The 22135-nt window shown below is 40.5% G+C and overlaps 1 protein-coding gene and 1 pseudogene across 2 annotated transcripts in view; one reads left to right on the forward strand and one right to left on the reverse strand.

The window, feature by feature from the left end:
- The first annotated feature begins 11748 nt into the window (after nt 1-11748).
- Nucleotides 11749-22135, forward strand: part of PBK (PDZ binding kinase) — a 30861-nt gene continuing 20474 nt past the window's right edge. The window contains exons 1-2 of the mRNA XM_082402884.1: nt 11749-11951; nt 17347-17424. Of these exons, the coding sequence (XP_082259010.1) occupies nt 17367-17424 (58 nt within the window). The 5' untranslated portion in view covers nt 11749-11951; nt 17347-17366. The remainder of the gene's footprint in view (nt 11952-17346; nt 17425-22135) is intronic.
- LOC309633693 (double homeobox protein A-like) lies at nt 20048-22130 on the reverse strand (annotated as a pseudogene). Its single transcript has one exon. The product of its transcript is annotated as a double homeobox protein A-like (transcript).

Here is a 22135-nt window from a genome sequence, read left to right on the forward strand (position 1 = left end):
TACTAAAACTAGTAAATAAGTTAAGTTAATAGCAGGATATAAGCTCAACATACAAAAATTGTATGTTTGTATTATTGTTTATACTAGCAACAAAAAATGGAAATTAAAGTGGAAAACAAGGTCATTTACGATAGCATCAAAAAAAATAGACTACTGCAGAATACGTTTAACAAAAGACATGCAAAACCTCTACACACAAAAACCATAAAACATTGCTAAGAAGACCTAAAAAAATGAGAGGTGCACTTTGTTCATGTACATGAACACTCAATATTACTCAGAGGTCAAATTGCTCTATGGATTCAATGCAATCCTATCAAAATATCAACAGAGTTTTTTGTCTAAACTGATAATTCTGAAATTTATGTGGAAAATCAAAGAACTTAGAAGAGTCAAAACAATAATAAAAACACAGTTGGAAGACTTCTACTACCTGATTTGAAGACTTGTGGTAATATTATGTTAATCAAGCCAAAATGATTTTGGCATAAGGACAAACAACTAGATCAAAAGAACATATTAGAAAATTCAGAAATATACCTACATATATACTATCAATTGATTTTCGACAAAGTCACTAAGGGGAAAGTCTTTCCAATAAACAGTGCTGGAAGAATGGGACATGTATGCAGGAAAAATGAACTTTGACCCCTATCTCCTGCCATACACAAAAGTTGAGATGACCATAAACCCAAATTAAAAGCGAAAACTATAGGGATTTCCCTGGCGGTCCAGTGGTTGAGACTTTGCCCTTCCACTGCAGAGGACGCAGGTTCAATCCCTGGTCAGGGAACTAAGATCCCACATGCCATACAGTGTGACCACACACAAAAAAAAGCTAAAACTATAAAGCTTCTAGAAGAAAACTTAGGAGAATATCTTTGCAAACTTGGATGAGGCAAAGTCTTCTTAGAAAGGACATAAAAAGCACTAACCATGAAAAATTGTTAAATTGGATTTCATAAAAGATTTTAAAATCTGTTCATTGAAAGATGTCTAGAAAATCAAAAGACAAGTCAAAGACTGGGAGAAAATATTTGCATTACATACAGCCAATGAAAGGTTTGTGTTCAGAGTATATAAATAACGTGTACAACTCAATAATAAAAAGACAACCAACCCAATGGAAAAATGGGCTAAACACTTCAACAGAGAGTTTAAAAAAGAAGCAATATGATCAACAGGCATGTGAAAGGATGGTCAACATTATTAGTCTTCAGGGAAATATAAATTAAAAAGCACAATAGAATACCACTTTGCACTAGAAATAAAAGCATACATTGTTAGTGGGAGTGTAAAATGGTACAATTTTGGAAAAATGGTTTGGCAGTTCCTTATAAAGTTAAATATACCCATGCCCCATGACCTAGAAATTCCACTTTTAATATTTACTCAAGACTAATGAAAACATATATCTACAAAAAGACTTGTACAATAATATTTATATCATTTATAGTCACAATAGCCCCCAATTAGAAACAGCTCTAATATCCATCAACAGAAGATGGGAGAAAGAAATTGTGAGATATCCATTCAGCTAAGAAAAAGTACATACTGTCTGACTTATTTTATATGAACTTCAAGGACAAGTAAAACTAATTAGATGATGGAAATCAGAACAATTGTTATCTACGGGTGGTAGAGATTATCAGGAAGGGGGCAAGAGAGAACTTTTTGGGTGACAGAAATAATGTATTATTTTGACTGCAGTGTTTATTACCCAGATGTATACATTTGTGTATTGTGTGTGAAATAAGTGAAATTTATCAATAGTGTACATAAAAACCTATGCATTTCACTGTATGTGAATTTTGATTCAACACACATTAAACTAAATACATTTTTCAAAGTAGTCTTTTTTTTAAAAAGGAACTTGCAGAAGATGCAAAGAAACAAATAAACAAAAACAAAACAAAAAATGTCTTCAGTCTTGATCTGGCCTGGAATTTTTAACTATATTCTATTGGATTTTTAGGCCTAAACAACAATGTGAACTCAAGGTGATGTCAGTTCAGCTTAGTGGATACCTCTGCTAGCTTCCTTTCCTCCCAGCTCCCTTCCTGTCCCCCCATCACAGAGGAGTAATTTTTCCTATGAGTTGATTCTACTCCATACACTGGCCTGATTAATTTTGTCCCTTCCAGCCCACTGCCACCAGCCGGTTTAACACTTCTTAATTTCTCATCTGGACTTTGACAACAATCTCCCATTGTCTGCCCCTCTCCAATATGTACCAAGGAGATTTCTCCATCTAACATCTGACCATATAACTCTCCTGTTTCAAATCCTTGTATGGCTCTCTAATACCTACAAAACAAAATCCTACCATCAGAAAAGCCCATGATGTGGCCTCTACCTATTTTTCCTAGTCACTTTTCCTTGCTATTTATTGCCCTAAGACTATGCATCCTTTCTTATGCCTCCACGTAGTCTGTCCTCTGCCTGGAGATCCCAGACACTCCCCTTCTGCCCACCAATCAGGATGGTCATGCAAACTTCTTATTTTTCAAGACCCACATCAGTGAAATCTTCCCACACCTTAAGTAGAGTCAGACTCCCATTATGTACTTATCACAATTCTACTGTATCTGTTTGTTCGCTAGTCTATATGCTCCCTGCGGGCAGGGTGGGTTTTTATTTTTTTTCAATTTTTTAACCTCCAGCACCTGGCTCAGGATCATTTGTTCGATGAGTAAGTGAATGAAGGAGTTGACCCACTTCTGGAATTTTTCATGAGCAGTTCTTAAAGCAAAATCCGTCTGACCACTTCCAGGGAAGAGCCTCATCAAAGTCCACTTAGTTCAAGCTTACAGTCTAAATAAATAAACAAACAAATAAGTAAGTAAATAAATAAAAGCTGGCTCCCTCCCTCCCTCCATCCTGTTCACTACAGCAGCCATTTTAATAAGCTATATACCTAGCTTAGGACTGTTCTCTGATTCAGGATTGCTGAATTTGTGCTGAGAATATTAATAGGTATACACGAAGGCCTATAGGTGTTGAGGTCTTGGGGGGCCCTTCCCTTCTGATATCCACCCAGCTCTTCACCTGAGGAGCAACCATTTTTTAAAAAATGAGTGTATCATGTTGCTGGAAAAGTGATTTCTGGTTAAGGGCAGCCCAGCTCCAGGCTTGTTTTTATGGCTCTGCTTCATGGGTTTTAATATGTGGTACGTGTGTACAGCCCGACCAGCTTCTCCATTTAACTCCATCCCCAGAGGAAAGGGCCTGAACCTATCATTTTCTTATGTCTTGAGTACATCTGGTTTATTTCTCTTCACTCAATCTGTTTAGTATATGCTGTTGCCTTACTGGCAGGATAATTTCCAACAGCATGCAGTAAGCAGAAGGACTTCCATTCCCTCTAAACTCTCTATGCATTCCAGGTAGGTATTGAGTAGTTGAAATGTAAACCACCAAAACCTCTTTCCTGTTATTCACTGTATTGATTCACCCTAAGAAGTTGAAAATCAAGAAAATGTTTTCTGGCTGAATTAGAAAGCAAAGAACATCTTAGAGCAAAAACAAAGTCAGGGTGCCGAAACTGTGGCCAGATGTCAGAACCAGCCCAGAAGTCTTACACAATCACAGAGGATGGAATACTGATCTTCGTTAGGCATTAAGTAGGCGTCTTCCCTGAGGGAAGGTTAGAATTCCCTGTTACATCTTCCCGGTTTGCTGGACCACAGTGGAGGAAGGAACTCATCAGTTATAGGCCACTCAGATCCCAGCACATTTTCCAAAGCACTTCTTGTTTTTCAAGCCCCATATTCCCAGAACAAGCAAAGTTTCATTTCTTGTTGGGCGGTAGGAAAAGTCAGAGCTGAAAGTGGAAATCTTTAGCCATTGAGGATGAGCAAAAGCTAGAGGAGTCCAGTCTTCCTAACAGGCAGCTGTGTGGAGGGCTTCCAGCTCTTTTCTCTGCTCCAAGCTTGCAGCTGCACCGCTGTCTCAGATCTCGTGTTAGGAAGATGCTCCAGACGAGCAGATTACCTTTTAAGAGTTCACCGATATTCCCATTCCTGTTTTCTCTTTTCTATCCTTAAGCGTTTCCATCTTGCCATCACCATCCATCTGAACTGACACACCCTTTTACTGTCCTTTGGGGGAAGGGAGCAGAGTATGAAGCTAAAAGTAATTAAACTATAATAAGATGTCATATTCGCCCAGTGTTTTACCACTTCCCTACTTCCACAGGTGGATTCATGAAGCAGATGACAACAATTAAACCAAAAGTGGTTTCTCCTTGAGATTAAGTGGAAAGGGAAAACGTGATAGTTAGAAACATCATCTAAGAGGCAGCCGCAGGCTTTAGCAGGTGTTCAGATCCTTGTGGAATGAAGCGTATGAGTGAGGTGACTAGGGGATCATCCGTCCTTTGCCTCTTCCAGCTTCTGGTGACTGTCGGCATTACTTGGTTCGTGGCCACAAGGCCACATCTTTAAGATCAACATCCTCAAATCTCCCTCTGCTCCATCTTCACGCTGCCTTCTCTTTTGTGTGTCTGTGTCAATCTCCTCTGCTTCCTCTTATAAGGACACATGTGATTGCATTTAGGTCCCACCAGATAATCCAGGATAATCTCCTCATGCCAACATCCTTTAACTTAATCACATCTGCAAAGACTCTATTTCCAAATGAGCTAACATTTACAGGTTCCAGAGATTAGAAACCCATGTCTTTGGGGGCCACCATTCAGCCTATTACAATGTCTTTTGCCCATTTTCAGTCTGGACTGTTTGTTTTCTCTACTGTTGAATTTTGGGAGTTCTTTATACAAGAGCTGAGATACAAATCCTTTGCAGACATGTGGTTCACAAATATTTTCTCCAATTCTGTAGCTTGTTTTTGTTTGTTTGTTTTGTTTTTGTTTTTTAGCCCTCTTCATGGGGTCTTTTGCAGAACTGAAGTTTTTCATTGTGATGAGGTTCAATTTATCAATTTTTCTTTTTATAAACCATGCCTTTAGGGTCAAGTCTATAAACTCTTCACCTAGCCCTTTGTTCTGAAATTTTTCTTCAAGTATCACCAGTGTATTTCTAAATTTTTATAATTTTATGTTTTATGCTTTTTTCTAAAAGTTTTATAGTTATATATTTTACATTTTTATGTTTTATAGTTTTGTGTTTTACAGTTTTTTCTAAAAGTTTTATAGTTTTATGTTTTGTATTTTACATTTGAGTCCATGTTTTCCCAGCTCTTTGCCATGATGGACTTTATTACACAGTTATGAAGATTTCTAGGATACTGTGGTGGACTGTATTACTGTTTGTGTTATTCACTCTCCCTCTTCCCTTTATGAGGATTATATATCTGTGCCTATTTCCAGGCAGGAAGCTGAGGCTGGGAATGTCATGTTCAAGGATATTCACCATAGCTGTGATCCAGGGGTCAAGAGACCACCACTGCCACTGCAGTTGTCTTTCAATGCCCACAGAGTAAGTGACCAGGCACTAGAACATACCTACTGAAACCCCAAGCCTCACAACTCTGCTTGCCAGGGGACATAGGTGAAAGGGCAGGAAAGGGGTTCTGGCTCACTTCTGTCTTCCAAATTGCACAGAGTACATCTCACTGGCAATTTCAAATTTACCACCAGAGCCCACTTACTATGTCCAATGTACAGCCAAACTTCCCAGGCTCATCTTCCATCATGCACTTTCTTCTCCTTTCTTTCCTTTCTTTTTTTTTTTTTAAAGCTCCTTTGTTGTAAAATATAACAAAAATACAGAAAGCACTCAAAACAAAGCATTCAGCTCAATGATTTATCAAAGCAAACCCTCCTGTAGCATCACCCAGATTGAGAGCTAGAATGTTAGCACTCCTGGAGTACTTCCTGTTCTCCTCCCAATCACTTTTCACCCCCTTCCTTCTAAGTGACAACAAACCTGATTTTTATGGTCATCACTTTGGTGGTTTAAAAAAAATTTTTTTTTGCCAGTTTAAACTTGTAAATAGTATGGTTTCATAGTGCCTGTTTTTGAGCATTCTATAAATGGAATTACAAAGTATTATATTTTTGTATCTAGCTTCTTTGCTCAACACTGTGAGGTTAATCCCAGTTGGCGCAGACAGTGACATTGCTGTATATGGTGTTCCACTGCATGAATATACTATCATTTACTTAGCCTTTCTTCTCCTGATGGACATTTAGGTGGTTTCCCAGTTTGGCTATTACAGATAATGCTGCTATACACAATTATGTACATGTCTTTGGGTGCACATGTGTGCATTTCAGTTGTATATATATCTAGGTGTGGATAATGTTGTTTTCAGTTAATTTTTTTATAAGGTGAGGTTTAGGTAATGATTCTTCTTTTTTCCTTTTCCCTTTTTTTTTTTTTTTTTGCCTATGGATGTCCAATTTCTCCAGCATCATTTTTAAAAAATGCTCCAGCCAGAGTGATCCTCCTAAACTAAAAATCAGACCATGTCATTCTCCTGTTTAAATGCTTCAATAGCTTATTCTTGCACTAAGAGGACACCTACCTCTCCAGCTTCATCCTGGGTCACTTTCACCCACCTCCCACGAGGTCCCAGCCACCCTACCTTCTTCTTGGTCCCCCAAACACTCCAATGTCTTTGCACTTGCCCTTCCCTCTGTTTGGAAGGTTCTTCCCCTGGCTCCTCATGCGACTGGCTCCTTCTGATCCCTGAAGTCTCAGTTTAAAGTCAGCTGCTCAGATAAAGCTTCTCTGACTACGCTGTGAGAGTAGACTCCTCTACATTACCACCCATCATTCTCTATCACGGCAGCCCACGTACACCCTCCACAGTCTTGACCACCATCTGCAAGTGCTTTATTCACTCATTTATTGTCTACCTTCTCCAGTAGATGGTAAGCTCTATGAAGAAAAGGGCCGAGTTGTTGATCTTGCCCAATGTTGGTTCCCCAGCGTGTAGCCCAGTGTCTGGCATACAGTAGTTGCGTCCAAAATATTGGTTAAATGTTGTCATTAAGCTAGAGTTTGTGGTGATATGCCTAGCTTTGTTCCAATATTAGGAGGAGTTTCCTGAAAGCTAGGGCTGTGTGAAAAGCAGTGGGCTGCGTGGCATGTCTGAAGTCCTCTCCCTGGAATGGGATGACACAGAGGCATTTCCACATCTTGAAAAACCCAACAAAGCAATGTCGACGGTTCCTCTCAACTCTGAGACTCTGGTGCTGGAAGTGATGGGGAGGAGAAGCAGGGTGGTTCCATTATGAACACGTTCAGATTTTAGACAAGTCCACTGAACAATGAAGGGTTTGGAATCCAATTTGGAGAGTCATCTGTTTTTAGCAATCAAAAGAGAAGCTATTGAGGGACTTCCCTGGTGGTCCAGGGGTAAAAAATCCACCTTCCAATGCAGAGGACGCGGGTTCGATCCCTGGTCAGGGAACTAAGACACCACATGCCGCGGGGGAGCTAAGGTACCACATGCTGAGGGGCAACTAGACCGGGTGCCACAACTGCTGAGCTCGTGCACCTCAACTAGAGCCTGCGTGCTGCAAACTACAGCGCCCACGCGCCCTAGAGCCTGCGTACCACAACTAGAGAGAAGCCCACGCACCACAACGAAGATCCCACCTGCCTCAACGAAGATCCTGCGTGCCACAACTAAGACCCAACGCAGCCAAAAATAAATAAATAATAAATTAAAAAATAATAATAAAAAAGAGAAGCTATTGGGAAAACTGGTAAATATAAGAATGAGAAGATACATGGGAGCAAACACTCTTCAATTTCCTTCTGATTCTTTTCTTTCCCTTCCTCTGTGCTGGAGTTAACCACTTCCAAATCTGATCAGTGTCTTAGTCTGCTCAAGCTGCCATAATAAAATATAATAGACTAGATGGCTTAAACAACAGACATCTATTTCTCACAGTTCTGGAGGCTAGAAGCCTGAGATCAGGCTGCTGACATGGTTGGGTTCTGGCAAGGGCTCTCTTCCTTGCTTGCAGACAGCCACCTTCTCACTGGGTCCTCATATGACAGAGAAAGAGAACGAGAGAGCTCTCTCTCGTGTCTCTTCTTCTTCTTTTTTTTTCTTAATAAATTTATTTATTAAATTTATTTATTTTTGGCTGCGTTGGGTCTTTGTTGCTGCATACAGGCTTTCTCTAGTTGCAGCGAGTGGGGCTACTCTTCGTTGTGGTGAGTGGGCTTCTCACTGCGTTGGCTTCTCTTGTTGCAGAGCATGGGCTCTAGGCACACGGGCTTCAGTAGTTGTGGCACATGGGCTCAGTAGTTGTGGCTCACAGGCTCTAGAGCGCAGGTTCAGCAGTTGTGGCACACGGGCTTAGTTGCTCTGCGGCATGTGGGATCTTCCTGGACCAGGGCTCAAACCCGTGTCCCCTGCACTGGCAGGCGGATTCTTAACCACTGCGCCACCAGGGAAGTCCCTGGTGTCTCTTCTTATAAGAACACTAATCCCATTGGACCAGGGCCCCACCCTCATGATCTCATCTAAACCTAATTATCTCCCAAAAGGCCCACCTCCAAATATCATCACAGTAGGGGGTTAAGGCTTCAGCATATGAATTTTAGGGGGACACAGACATTCAGTCCATAACAGTCAGCAAACATTGATTCAGGGACCATTGCTAAGACATTTAAGTTATCAGTTTGGACTGAGACAGGCTGGGACCTGGGACCTGGGACACTTTTCTGCTCTGCTTGCACCTGGACAAACGTCTCCTCAGGCAACAAAATACAAAGAAACTGTCTGGGACTAAAAATAGCTGTGTGCATGCACAGTTGGGGCAAATTATGGACAACAAGATACAAAAAGACCAAAAACCCAACTGCCACTTCTGAGGAGCTGGGAGCAAAAGCCCGGTGCCAGGAGCACAAGCTGGGTACTGAGCATGCACCCTGCACGCAACTCCACCAAAGGGGTGGTGAGACCACCTAAGCCACCTCTCCCGGCCGACCCCTGTACCTGTATCTACCCTCGTCCCACCCGAACCAGCTCGGTCCCCGCTCCAGGAGCAAGCAAGGGAATCTGTTACTTGTTTTTGCTCCCTCCTGCTGCAGCAGGAGGCCCCAGTAAAGCCTTGCCTGAATTTCCTGTCTGGCCTCTTATCAATTTCTATTGAGTAAGGAAGGTCAAGAACCCAGGTCAGTAACAGGACCAGCTTCCAGACAAACTGGCATATTCTGTGTCACTGAAGGACAGATAAATTCTATATGCACCAATGTTTATCCATCTTGTCATTCACTCATGTATTCACCAAACATTTCTGTGCACTCACCTAGGCAGGCAGGGGCGGGATATAGAACTGATACTCTAGTGGGGGAAGACAGAAGTAGAGAGAAAATTCCAATGCACTGGGTTATGTGCTGGGACAGGGAAAGTCGGAAGGCATTCTGAGAGCTTGGAGGAGGAATCACGTAGACTGGGACAGGCAGCTCCTGAGCTAAGAGCTGAAGGATGAGGAGATACTGATCCAGCCAGGAAGAGGGGAAGGGCTTTCCTGGCAGAGAGGAATTCATGGGCTTGTGCTGGAGACACGAGAAAACATGCATGTTCCGGGAACTACCTTAACTCAGTATAACTGGAGACCAGATTCAGAGCTGGAGGAACCCAGGCTAGAGACATTCAGAGCCAGATGCTAAGAGGAGTTGTTTTTCACCCTGAAGTTAATGAGGAGCCCTGAAGGATTTCCAAATCTACATTTCAGGAAGATTAACCAGGAAGCAATGTGGAAATCAACTGGAGGAAAGGAGTGACCGGACTCAGGGGGCGCAAATTAGGAGGCTGTTGGGGTCATCAGTGGAGAGAAATGAGAATTTATAGTCCAAGGCGGAGGAAGGTGGAATGGGGAGGAGGAAAGAGATTTAAGAGATGCACAAGGAAGAGTTGTCAGAACTTGGATGGGTTAAGGGAAAGGGAAGCTCTTGGCTCAGGATGTGGGGATAGATGGAGGAGCCATTCACCAAAACTGGGACCCAGAAGGGACGCACCATGGTTGGGGGGGGCCACTCAGGTGGCCTCAGCTGTGGACCCAGTGGCTTCAGGATCCCAGAGCAGCACCCTAGGCACACGTTGACTTGTTGGACAGACAGAGGTAACAAGATGAAATTTTGAAATTTTCACTTTTTTCTTCCTCTTCCCTAAACGTTCCCACCATTCTAACCAATCACCAGCATCCATATGGCCTCAAAGAGAATTGAAATGTATCAGCAGTAGAAAAGAGGGAAAAAAAGTTAATATCCTTTTTTTTTCTCCTTTAAACTAGGCTCAAAAGGGGAGGCCCTGAATGGAGCAGAAGTTGGAGTTTATGCCATAAAAAGGTGAGGATGCAGATGTTCCTTTGAGCATAACCAGCCAAGAGTCAAATACAGAGTTTGGGTCTCTTTTGCCTAAGCCAAGGAATCCAGGCTATTTACTCACTGGGAGAAATAAGCCGTTCAGGTTGGAAGCTGTTTCCCATGACAACTGACTGGTGTGCAAGATTTTGAGATTAGTGGTTGCATTTCATAGGCAATAACATTAAGCTTGTGAAGTTCAGATGTTTCTTCAGATAATCTCTGGAGGTACTTTTGTAGTTACAAGATGGAGAACAGGATGGTTATAAGCCTTTACCCAAGGGCCTTCATTCCTGTGAATATTTTCTGCCTCATCTTACACCTGTGTCAATATCCTCATCTCCCTAGAGTTACTTTGCACAGGCAGCGGTTAATTAAGAAGCTCTAAGCCTCTGGCTTTAGGCAGGACTTTATTAGCCGTAAGAATAGAAAACAGAGGGCTTGTAAAAATGTAGAACTTAATAAAAAGCATAAAAAATTATAGGTATTTTTTAAAAAAAGACGATGAGGTCTATACTATGCCTCCGCAAAAAAAAAATTAGAATGAGAATAGAGGGAAGGTGCAATGAGACCATCTCTGCTTAGGAGAGGGGGCCAAAAATGGGAAGGCCCTGGAGGTGGAGGGATGTGTATGTGTGTGTAAGACGGAAGACATTTTGAACACATTTGTTAAAGAGGAAGTCCAAGTTTAACATGGGTTCAAGTCCTGGCTCAACCATTCATTAGCTATGTGACTTTAGGCAAATTACTTAACCTCTCTGTGCCATAGTTTCCTCATTTGAAATAAAAATGTGGTTTACGATCATAGTAACCTACATCATAGTCTGTTTTGTATTGTGTTGTGTTGTGTGTGTGTTTCTTTCTTAGGGTACTTACCCACCCTTCCCCCATTCCCCCACCGCATAGATTCTAAGCTCCTCCTGAGCAGGAGGGGTTTCTGTGACTTAATCGTCTTGTGTGTCTCTTTTAGTGACTACTATAGTATATCCTCTACAGTGGGCATTCAATACACACCTGGCATATAGTAGGTGCTCTCTAAATATTTGTTGTGAAATGAATGTGATTATAAGAGTTAGCAAAATTTCTGAATATCTATTTTTCGTCTCAGCCAAAAATGATTGCTACTCGAGGCTAATCAGTTTTTAGGTACAGTGTTTAGAGGCCAAATAAATCTGTAATAAAAATGCATGTAATAACCATTACACATTCTGGGCGCAGTGTTCGTAACTGGGGAAGAAGTTCATCCTAAATACAGGCATATGTTTTCTTTTTAACTAGAGTTGTCCGTCTGAAGGGCTGACAGTGACTGTAAAAATCAGTTTGTCCTTTGCTCCGCTTCTCTTCCTTTAATTTGGCTTCAGATCATCCCAATTAGGTAGTAAAAGGGATCGCTAAGCAAAATGCAAAGAGCAAAAAAAAAAGTAACGGCGAATGCGGCTTGGTGTGTCCTTCGCGCCACCCCGTAGTTCTCGGCAGACGTAAGGGCGGTGCGCGCGCTTTTGAAAGCCGGGCGGGTTCCCATCGCAACGACAGTTGCTGACTGTTTGTGTTGGCAGGTGGGACGTGCAGGCGGTCGCGGCTTGTTGTCGGGGGCCACTCGGGACCAATTTTCAAGACAGCCTTGGCCTGGACATCTCGTCGTCCCACCGCGCGGCTCCGGTAAGGGGAGCTTTTGCGGGTCCTTTCCGCGCGTGGGCCTGGCCGGGGGTCGCCCCACCCCGAGCCGAGGCCTCTGCGTTTGCTTTCCTGACAGCTGGGGGCCTGGAAGGCAGGTGGAAGACGTTGGGAATATGGCGTTGAACTGGGAATTATCTTAGGAATCATTTTGGCGACCCGAGTGCGCATCTGCATCATGGGGTTAGGTGGGGATTTCAAGAAAGAAATTGCCCTTTTCTCGAATCAGAGCTTGACAGTTGTACTTCGTATGGAAACTCCGTAGGAAAAGACGGTGGTTAGACAGATATGGGAAGCCCTGCTCTAGCAAGCTGCCATTGTTTTACAAAGGGATACCGTGAGCCCCGGAGCGGGTGGAAGAAGGATTTTAACAGCCTGCGTCTGTAAGCTCCTGGGTCCGGTGATGAACAGTGGGTGTCTTTACCTCCGGGAATCCTGCTGAGGGTGTCAGGTGTAAAGGACCTTAGAAATAATGTGATCAGAACTTCCTCGTTCTTTTTCATTCTACTTTTTTCGTCTATTTTGTTTCTCTTTTCTCAGTTATCTTTACTTTTTCTCCCGTTCTTTATTTTTCCCCCCTCCTTTTTCTGCTGCCTAGCTATACTTTAGCTTTGCCAGTAGTATCCAGTATTTGTTTAGTCCTAGGTCCAAAAGTTACTGACATCTGATCCAGTAGACCTGTTGATTAGCTTGCTGTCCACTTTTTTTTAAATTATATATTTATTTATGTATTTATTTATGGCTGCATTGGGTCTTCGTTGCTGCACGTGGGCTTTCTCTAGTTGCGGCGAGCGGGGGCTACTCTTTGTTGTGGTGCGGGGGCTTCTCATTGGGTGGCTTCTCTTGTTGTGGATCACGGGCTCTAGGTGCGCGGGCTTCAGTAGTTGTGGCACGTGGGCTCAGTGGTTGTGGCTCGCGGCTCTAGAGCCCAGGCTCACTAGTTGTGGTGCACAGGCTTAATTGCTCAGCAGCATGTGGGATCTTCCTGGACCAGGGCTCGAACCCGTGTCCCCTGCATTGGCAGGCGGATTCTTAACCACTGCGCCACCAGGGAAGTCCCAGCTTGCTGTCCACTTTTTAGTATTGCTTCTCAAACAGTACCTGACTTTTTAAAAATACCCTAGGTGTTCGACAAACTATGAAATTCTGCTAACAGTTGTATTACTCTCATTTCTAATGTATCATCTAAAATGTTTATAATTTTATGCTTCCTAAGAACTTTTTGATTTAGATTAGTATGGTAATTTAGCAGTTAATGTATATATATATATATAATGTGTACATACAATATATACAGAATCTGAAACAGAGTTAGGGCCAGTGGCCAGAAGCCATTTATCAGTAGAGTAAGGCCTAAACTGTGTAGTAGTGAAGAAAGTTGCCTCAGACATCTGTGGAATGGATAGGATATATTTAGGTGCAAGTAGGTTGGAGTGGAAGGTGGGACTGAGTCCTAGAGTGTCCTAGAATGTAATGAAATGTTAAAAGGCTTCTGTTTAAACTTAGGTTTTTAAAATTTTTTTTAATTATTTATTTATTTTATTTTTGGCTGCGTTGGGTCTTCATTCCAGCGTGCAGGCTCTCTCTAGTTGCGGCGAGCGGGGACTACTCTTGCGGTGGCTTCGCTTGTTGCGGAGCATGGGCTCTAGGCGCACAGGCTTCAGTAGTTGCGGCACACGGGCTTCAGTAGTTGTGTCTCGCGGGCTCTAGAGCGCAGGCTCAGTAGTTGTGGCTCACGAGCTTAGTTGCTCTGCAGCATGTGGGATCTTCCCAGACCAGGGCTCGAACCCGTGTCCCCTGCCTTGGCAGGCGGATTCTTAACCACTGCACCACCAGGGAAGTCCAACTTAGGTGTTTTTAATTGAAGGGAGGTTTTATTTTTAACACTCATGCTGCTTCTAACTATTGTTACCAACTCGGGTCCTTGAACTCTTTTATCAATAGAAATTGATAAGAGGCCAGATAAGGAATTCAGACAAGGCTTTATTGGGACTCATGGTGTAGCATGAGGGAGCAAAAACAAGTAACAGGTGCCCTTGCTTGCTCCCTGAGGAGGGTGGGCTGGGTCCTTAAATAGGGTGAGGGAAGGGGTGGATTGGTGGGTCAAGCCCGAGTAGTGGCTTAGGTGGTCTGCCCACCACCTTGGCGGTGCTGTGTGCAGGGATCATGCACAGTACCCCGCTTTTGCTCTTGGCACCTCAGAAGTGGCCGTTGGTTTGTGGCCTTTTGGTATCTTATTGGTCATAATTGCCCCAGGTGCAAGTGCAAGCACTCCGGTAAAAGATCCGAGGTCCCAGTCTATCTCAATATCAAATCTGCCTTATGCTGAGGGGGGAAAGGCAATGAGACATAGAAGGCAGTAAGATTTCCAGGATACCATTCTTTTTTTTTTTTTAATTATTTTTTAACTCTTTTTTTTTTTAGAAATTCACGTTCTTTTTAATTAATTAATTAATTAATGACTGTGTTGGGTCTTCGTTTCTGTGCGAGGGCTTTCTCTAGTTGTGGCAAGCGGGGACCACTCTTCATCGCGGTGCGCGGGCCTCTCACCATCGTGGCCTCTCTTGTTGCGGAGCACAGGCTCCAGACGCGCAGGCTCAGTAATTGTGGCTCACGGGCCCAGTCGCTCCGTGGCATGTGGGATCTTCCCAGACCAGGGCTCGAACCCATGTCCCCTGCATTGGCAGGCAGATTCTCAACCACTGCGCCACCAGGGAAGCCCCTAGGATACCATTCTTGCCGGCCTTATTTGCATCCTGCTTTTCTGGCCCCTTCTCAGGCTACTTTGTTTGTTTTTCATTTCTCAAGTTGAGATTCCTCAGAGCTCTCAGTTTTCTATCTATACGTACTTCCTAGGTGATTTTATCCAGTCTCTTGGCTTTAATACCATATACATGCTGATATCCCACAAATACACATCTTCAGCTTGGATTCCAGACTGATATCCAGCTGTGTGTTTCACATTTCTACTTGGACGTCAGACTCAGGCATTCAGAATTGGTTTTCTGATCTCAGTAGTGGCACCTCTGTTCTTTCAGTTGCTCAGTCTGAAAACCTGGAGCTATCTTTGACTTTTCTCTCATTCCTAACAACAAACCAAACATTAGGAAATCCTACTGGTTCCAGATTCAGAACAGCCAGAACCCAACTGTTTCTCACCATCTCTACTGCTAACTATCGTGATCCAAGACACCATTATCTCTCCTGATTATTGAAATAGCCATCTTATTGGTCCGATTGCCTCTGCCCTTGTTCTCTTCAGTTAATAAACACAAGCCATAGTGATCCTGGTGAAACATAAGATGGAATATATCACTTCACCTCCTCTGCTCAAAACCCTCTAATAGCTTCCCGTTTCTCACTAAAAGCTGAAATCCTTATTGTGACTAAAGCTCTCTAAATAAAAGCCAGAGATGTTATGGCCACGATGCTGTACTTGATCTGCCATCCTCCATTCCCAAACTTTGACTTCATTTCCTTCTCCCTCTTGCCAGCTCTGCCCACTTAGCTTTTCCTTGAACATTTCTGCCTCAGGACCTTTGGGTTCATTACTTCCTCTGTCCGGCAGACTTCCCCTAGGTATTTGCTTGGGCTAGCTCCCTCACTTCCTTCAAATGACACCTCCTCAAAGAGACCTCCCTTGACTACCCTAACACAGATTTCAAGCCCTTTTGTCTTCCTTCACTTGGTGTATGTTTCCCCTGACTATATATCATCATCTTATATATTTATCTTACTGTTTGTTTGAGTCATGTTCTCTGCTGTGTCTCCAGTATCTAGAACAGTACCTGGTGCATGGTACATGCTACATAAGTATAAGTTGACTGAATGAATGAAGATTAGCTTCCCACAGGTAGAGAGAAGTCTTAGAAACTCATTGAGATGCTCCCTCACAACTTCCTGTGAGGAAAGATGGAGATGCAAAAAGGGGAATCAGAATCTCACGGGGGAAATTATTTCCAAGGTAGAAATACCTCCTGAACCCACTCTGTTAAAAATAGTTTATCCTTTCCCAAAGATGTGAAACTTGTTCCAGAAAAACTTGTTCCTTCCTTTTAGTTGGACGTCACTTGATTAAATTAGTATATTTGGCATGAAAAGGGGATTGTTGGTGTTCTAAATTCAGGCAAATCTGAAGACAGTGGTGATTGTAGCTACATTTTAAAAAATGAATAGGCTTCATATTAATAGACAAAGCAGGGCCTTTGTGCGATTTTTTTTTTTTATTAGCACAGAGTTTTTAAAGATGCTATCTATTAAGGGATATTAAGGGCTCTGTGCAACATTTAAGCAAATGTTCTCTCTGCCTCCCAGTTTTTTACAGACAATCCAAACAAGCTTATAGACATGTAGGAACAGTTTGCTTTATAGTAAATCTAATATGGAACCTAACTTTTTTTAAAAAGAAAAATGAATTTAAATTTTTTAATAAAAAAGATTTTTTTAAGAAATATGTTACAGAAGAAATAAAAAGCTTGGATTAACTTGCTTGTGTATGCAGTATGTACACTTTATTTTCAAAAACAATTTTAAAATAATAGCTTATTAAGATACAATTCACATATCATAAAATTCACTCTTTGAAAGTATACAGTTCAGTGGTTTTTGGAATAGAATTGAATATATTAAACCACTACCTAATTTTAGAACATTTTCGTCACCCCAAAAAAGAAAGCACACATCTACTAGCAGTCACTCCACATTCTCTCTTCCCCTCAGCCCATAGCAACTACTAATTTATCTTCTGTCTATGGAGTTGCCTTTTCTGGACATTTTGTATAACAGCAATCATATATGTGGCCTCTTGTGTCTGGCTTCTTTCACTTAGCATAATGTTTTCAAGTTTCTTTCATGTTGTAGTGTATATTAGTACTACATCCCTTTTTATGACTGAATAATATTCCATATTAGACTATGTACTCTGTTGAATAATATTCTGTTGTGTGTATTGTATACCACATTTTGTTTATCCGTTCATCATCTGATAGCTGTTTCTGTCTCCTCTTTTTGGCTATTATGAATAATGCGGCTTACATAGACAATCTCTTAAAAGGATATAAAAGACCTGTTAATAACTACCCCCGGGAAGTGTGGGAGGGTACTAGGTGATTTTTTTTTTTTAACCGTGTGCATATATTATTTTTTTAACTAAAACAAAAAACTCACTATCAGTAATAGCATGACCTTGGGTATGTAATTGTACTTCTCTGGGTTTCAGTTTTCTCATTGTAAATAAAATCAGACTAAATATTTGTCATGGTCTTTTTCAGTTCTCAAATTTTATGTAAATGAGTGATAGTATTACAGGAATTTTTTCTTCATGAATGAAAGATGTATTCTTTATAACTGCAGTGTAACTTTCTCTTTATTTTCATCATAGGACCTTGAGTGATTATTACAATGGAAGAAACCAGTAATTTCAAGACACCAAGCAGATTATCTGAAAAAAAGAAATCTGGTAAGACATAAACCTTTCTTCTTTGTTATTGCTATCAGAAATGTCTTGGTATTATTATAGTTTGATCCTTTAATTACTATCTATCACACATGAACAATTTTAGCATAAGTCGTCTTTATAATGTTGATCTTAAGAAATAAGACTTCTTTTATAGGCCAGAGTTTGGTCATCTATGAGTTAATTTTATTGACATTCTAACAGATTTGTAGGTTCTCCCTGGTGAAGAACCAACTTAACTTGGACCATTAAGGAACTACTTTACCTTTCTGCCTCTCATACATGGAAAGGTATTTTCCAAGGCAATTCAATGGACAAAGGGTAATCTTTTCAATAAATAAAAACAATTGGATATCCATATGCAAATCAACCCTTAGCTCACATCATATGCAAAAATGGCCAAAATTATAAAATTTCTAGAAGATAACATAGGAGAAAATGTTTTGTGCTCTAAGTATATAGATTTTTGTATATTGACTTTGTGTCCTGCAACCATACTAAACTCACTTATTCTATTAGCTTTTTTGTAGATTGCTTAGGATATTGTACATAGTTGTTAATGTAGATGAATAAAGGCAGTTTTACTTTTTTTTCCTGGTCTGTGTTACTTTATTTCTCTTTTCTTTCCTTAACGGCACTGGCTCCAGTATATTTTTGAATAAAGAGGTATGAGAAGACATACTTGCCTTGTTCCTAATGAAGTATCATGTTAGATGTAGGTTTCTCCCAGATGCCCTTAATCAGGTTGAGGAATTTTCCTTTTATTCCTGGTTATTATCATGAATGGGTATTGAACTTTGTCAAGTGCTTTTTCAGTATCTGTTAAGATAAAGTTTTCCTTTTTAAACTGTTCATGTGGTAAATTATGTTAATTTTTAAATCTCAAACCAACCTTTCATTCCTGAGGTAAAGCCAATTTGGCCATAATGTATTTTATGTATTGCTTGATTCAATTTGCTAATATTTTCTATGTTCATGAGAGATATTGACTGTATGGAGTGTCTGTCTAGTTTTGGTATCAGGGTATTTTATATTCATAACGTAAGATGGGAAGTGTTTCCTTCTTTTTCTTGAAGAGTATTTGTAGAAACGACAGTATTTCTTAACTGGTAGAATTTACCAGGAAAAACATGTGGGCCTGGAGTTTTCTTAGTTGAAAGATTTTAACTGTGACTTCACAGTTAATAGATGTAGGGCTATACAGGTTATCTATTTCTTCCTATGTAAGCTTTGTTAGTGTTTTTTCAAGGAGTTTGTCTATTCTAAGTTGTCAAAGTTATTGGCATTAAGTTATTTGTGATATACTCTTATTACCCTTCTAATGTTGGTAGGATTTGTAGTGCTATCTCTTTTTTCATTTCTGGTACTGGTATTTTACATTTTCTTTCTTGATCAGTCTGACTAGAGGTTTATCTATCTTGGTGAACGTTTCATGCCCTTGAAAAGATATTTTCTGCTGTTGTTGGGTGCAGTGTTCCATAAGTGTCAATTAGGTCAAGCCGGTTGACTTGTTTATGTTGTTTTGTTCAAATCTTCTGTACCCTTACTGATTTTTCTGTTTACATATTCTATTACTGAGAGAGGAGTGTCTCCAACTACAATTGTGGATTTGTCTTTTTTTCAATCCTATCAGTTGTTGCTTTACGTATTTTGAAACTTGTTATTAGGTACCATATACATTTAGGATGGTTATTGTTGTACTCTCTGTTCATAGTCCACTTTATGTGGTATCAATAGAGCCACCCAGTTTTATTTTGATTAGTGTTTTGATGGTATATGTTTTCCAACCTTTTACTTTTAACATATTTATATCTTTATATTTAAAGTGAGTTTATTATAGACAGCATGTAGTTATGTGTTGTTTTGTTTTTATCCATTCTGACAACTTCTGTCTTTAATTGGAATGTTTAGGCACTAGCAACATGTGGCAATTTAAATTTAGGTTCAAATGAAATAAAATTAAATTACAAATTTAGTTCCTCAGTTTTACTAGCCACATTTCAAGTGCTCAGTAACCACATGTGACTAGTGGCTCCCTTCCTGGACAACACAGATATAGAACATTTTCATCAAGACAGAAAGTTCTATTGGACAACACTGTTCAGACCATTTACATTTAATGTAATTCTGTATGGTTGGATTTAAACCTACTATTTTGCTCTTGTCCCATAGCTCACAGATGATTTTTAAATTTTTTTCCTAATCTTTTTCTCAGTGCTTCATTTTTGGTAGTTTCTGTTGCTTCGTCTTAAAATTTAGTTACTTTTTCTAATGCTTCTCTAAGGTGGTGTTCTTATTCATTGTATTTTTCATTCCTTGAAGTTCCATTTGGATCTTATTTTACATCTTTTTCTTTCCTTGTTATGCTCACATTTTCCTTTACATTATTGAGCATATTTTGGAGATTATATCTTAAGGTTCTTATCTGCTAATTCTACATCACTGCCATTTTGTGGTATGTTTCTATTGGTTTATTTTTCTCCTGGGATGGGCCATATTTTCTTGCTTCTTTCATGCCTGGTAATTTTTTATGGCTGCTGGACATTTAATATTGTTGAGTGCTGGATTTTGTTATTCCTTTGAGGGGTGTGTGGTTTTGTTATGGTCCAGTTAGGTTACCTGCACATTAGCTTGTTTCTTTTGAGGCTTGCTTGTAAGCTTTGTTCTAAACTTTTTCCATGGGCTAAAATGTAGCTGTACCAGTAAGTGTGACTCTTTAGAGGACTTTACTCAATACTCTGTGAGAGTTACCATGCTCTGGCTGATGGTAATTGAACTATTCCTAGACCTGTGTAATCTCTGGTAATTGTTTAACCTATTGTTTGCGTTTGGTGCTTTCCTCAGCTTTTGGGGGTTCTGTCCATTGTATGTGCAGGTAAGTACTTAGCCAAACGCTCAAAGAGAGACCTCTTTTCAGATCTCTGGAGCTTTTTCTCCCACTTTTTGGCTCCCTCTTTAGTTCTCTATTCCACAAATTCTAGCTACTTAAATCTTGTTGACCTCTAATCTCCATCTCCTCAATTTGACAAGGCCTCCGCTGTGTTTCTTTGCACTACAGCCTGGAAACTGCCTTTAAGCAGTAAGTTAGGTCAATGATAGGACTCACCTCATTTGTTTCTCTTCTCTCAGAGTTTATAGTCCTGCTCTGCCAATTGTCAAGTATCTGAAAACTATTATATCTTGTCAAACTTTCTAGTTGTTCATGGCAAGATGGCAATTCCAGGAGCAGTTAATTGTTCATTAGCAAAAGTAGGACTCCTCTATCTCATCTTTTTTAATGACTGTATAATACTCTGTAATATAGATATACTATAATTATGACTCTAATGATGAATACTTAGGCTTTTTTGTCTTTTTGCAACCACAAAAGCACATCCCGATATTCACATGTATATGCATGCATATATGATAGTAAATAGTTTAGGCTTTGTGGGCCACATAGGAACCCTGTTGTTATATTCTTCTTTTTTTTTATGATTTTTGCCTGAATCAATCATTACTATGATGGCTGAAAAATGATATTAAAAAGTTTATTTTATTGTCCTCGAAATCTGCTGAACTCTGGATCCAGGCTAAGTCAGTAGGGCTGCGTGGTGCCTTATATCTGTCGCTGCTTCCTGAAGTCCTGTTTACCGTCTCCGAAAGGCTCAGCTCCTGGAGAAGCTGGAGGTGTGTTTAGAAGGGTATGTTCCCAGGAAGAGAGAGAGATTTGGAGTCCAGACTGATGACAATCAAGTACACTGAATCTGTCTCTGTTTCCCCTGTTCTGGCTTCAGAGAAATAAGACAGTCACTAGTGAGATTGGTGCCATTCTGTGTAGTTACTTTCTATACTTTGAATTTTCTCAACTCAGAGATCTTGTCCCTGGTTTTGTCTTTGTTCTAAGGCCTCCTCAATTTCTCTTTTTTTCTGGACATGGAATCTAGATCTTCGATTTTGAAACCAGAATTGAACTCTTGACTCTAGAACCCTGGTTTCTTTAGCAAGTTGCTCTCTGGAATCAATCCCACGATAACGGTTGTCCATAAATGCCTTGATGAGGGTGTGTAATTGAGAGGAGTGTAGCTGATATGACACTGTCTGTCTTTTCTACTTTGCATCTTCTTTCAGGGTGATCTTGGTCTTGGCTTGATTCTAAGTCCTACTCAGGTTCTGATCTTTTCTGGAATCAGTTCCTAGCTCTTCGATTCTGAAACCAAATCTGTATTCTAGACTCTTCAGTGTTATTAAAGGCAAGTCTTCGTTTGGTAGCATAACCTGGATAAGTTTTTTGGTTGAAAGCATTGATGAGGATTTTCAGTTGATCTGTGAATTTGGTGCAGCTGTGTCTACACTTCGTTGCCATGGTGTTGTTTGGAGAGTTGTCTTGGGCCATGTTGGAAGAGAGTCATGAAGTCTAAGGATTTGGCCAAGAGACCTTCTTTATCTATTTTTAAACAACGCTTTTAAAATGTAAAAATCGATTCTTAGCTTGTGGGCCATACAAAAACAGGCCGTTTACTGACCGCTGCTTTAGTGTTACTGTCAGTTCAAGCTCTAAAAGTAGACTTGGTCAAAGGGTATCCATTTAGAATTAGGATAGATAGTGTCAAATTGCTTTCCAAGACTTTGCCAGTTAATACTCTTTAAGAATAATATATTGAGAATGTTAGGATGCATTTGTAGAGGTCTTTTCAAATACTAATTTTATCTTTTATTTCTCTTTCTGACGTTT

This window comes from Balaenoptera borealis (assembly GCF_965194805.1).
Source record: "Balaenoptera borealis genome assembly, chromosome: 8".
In the NCBI taxonomy this organism is placed as follows: domain Eukaryota; kingdom Metazoa; phylum Chordata; class Mammalia; order Artiodactyla; family Balaenopteridae; genus Balaenoptera; species Balaenoptera borealis.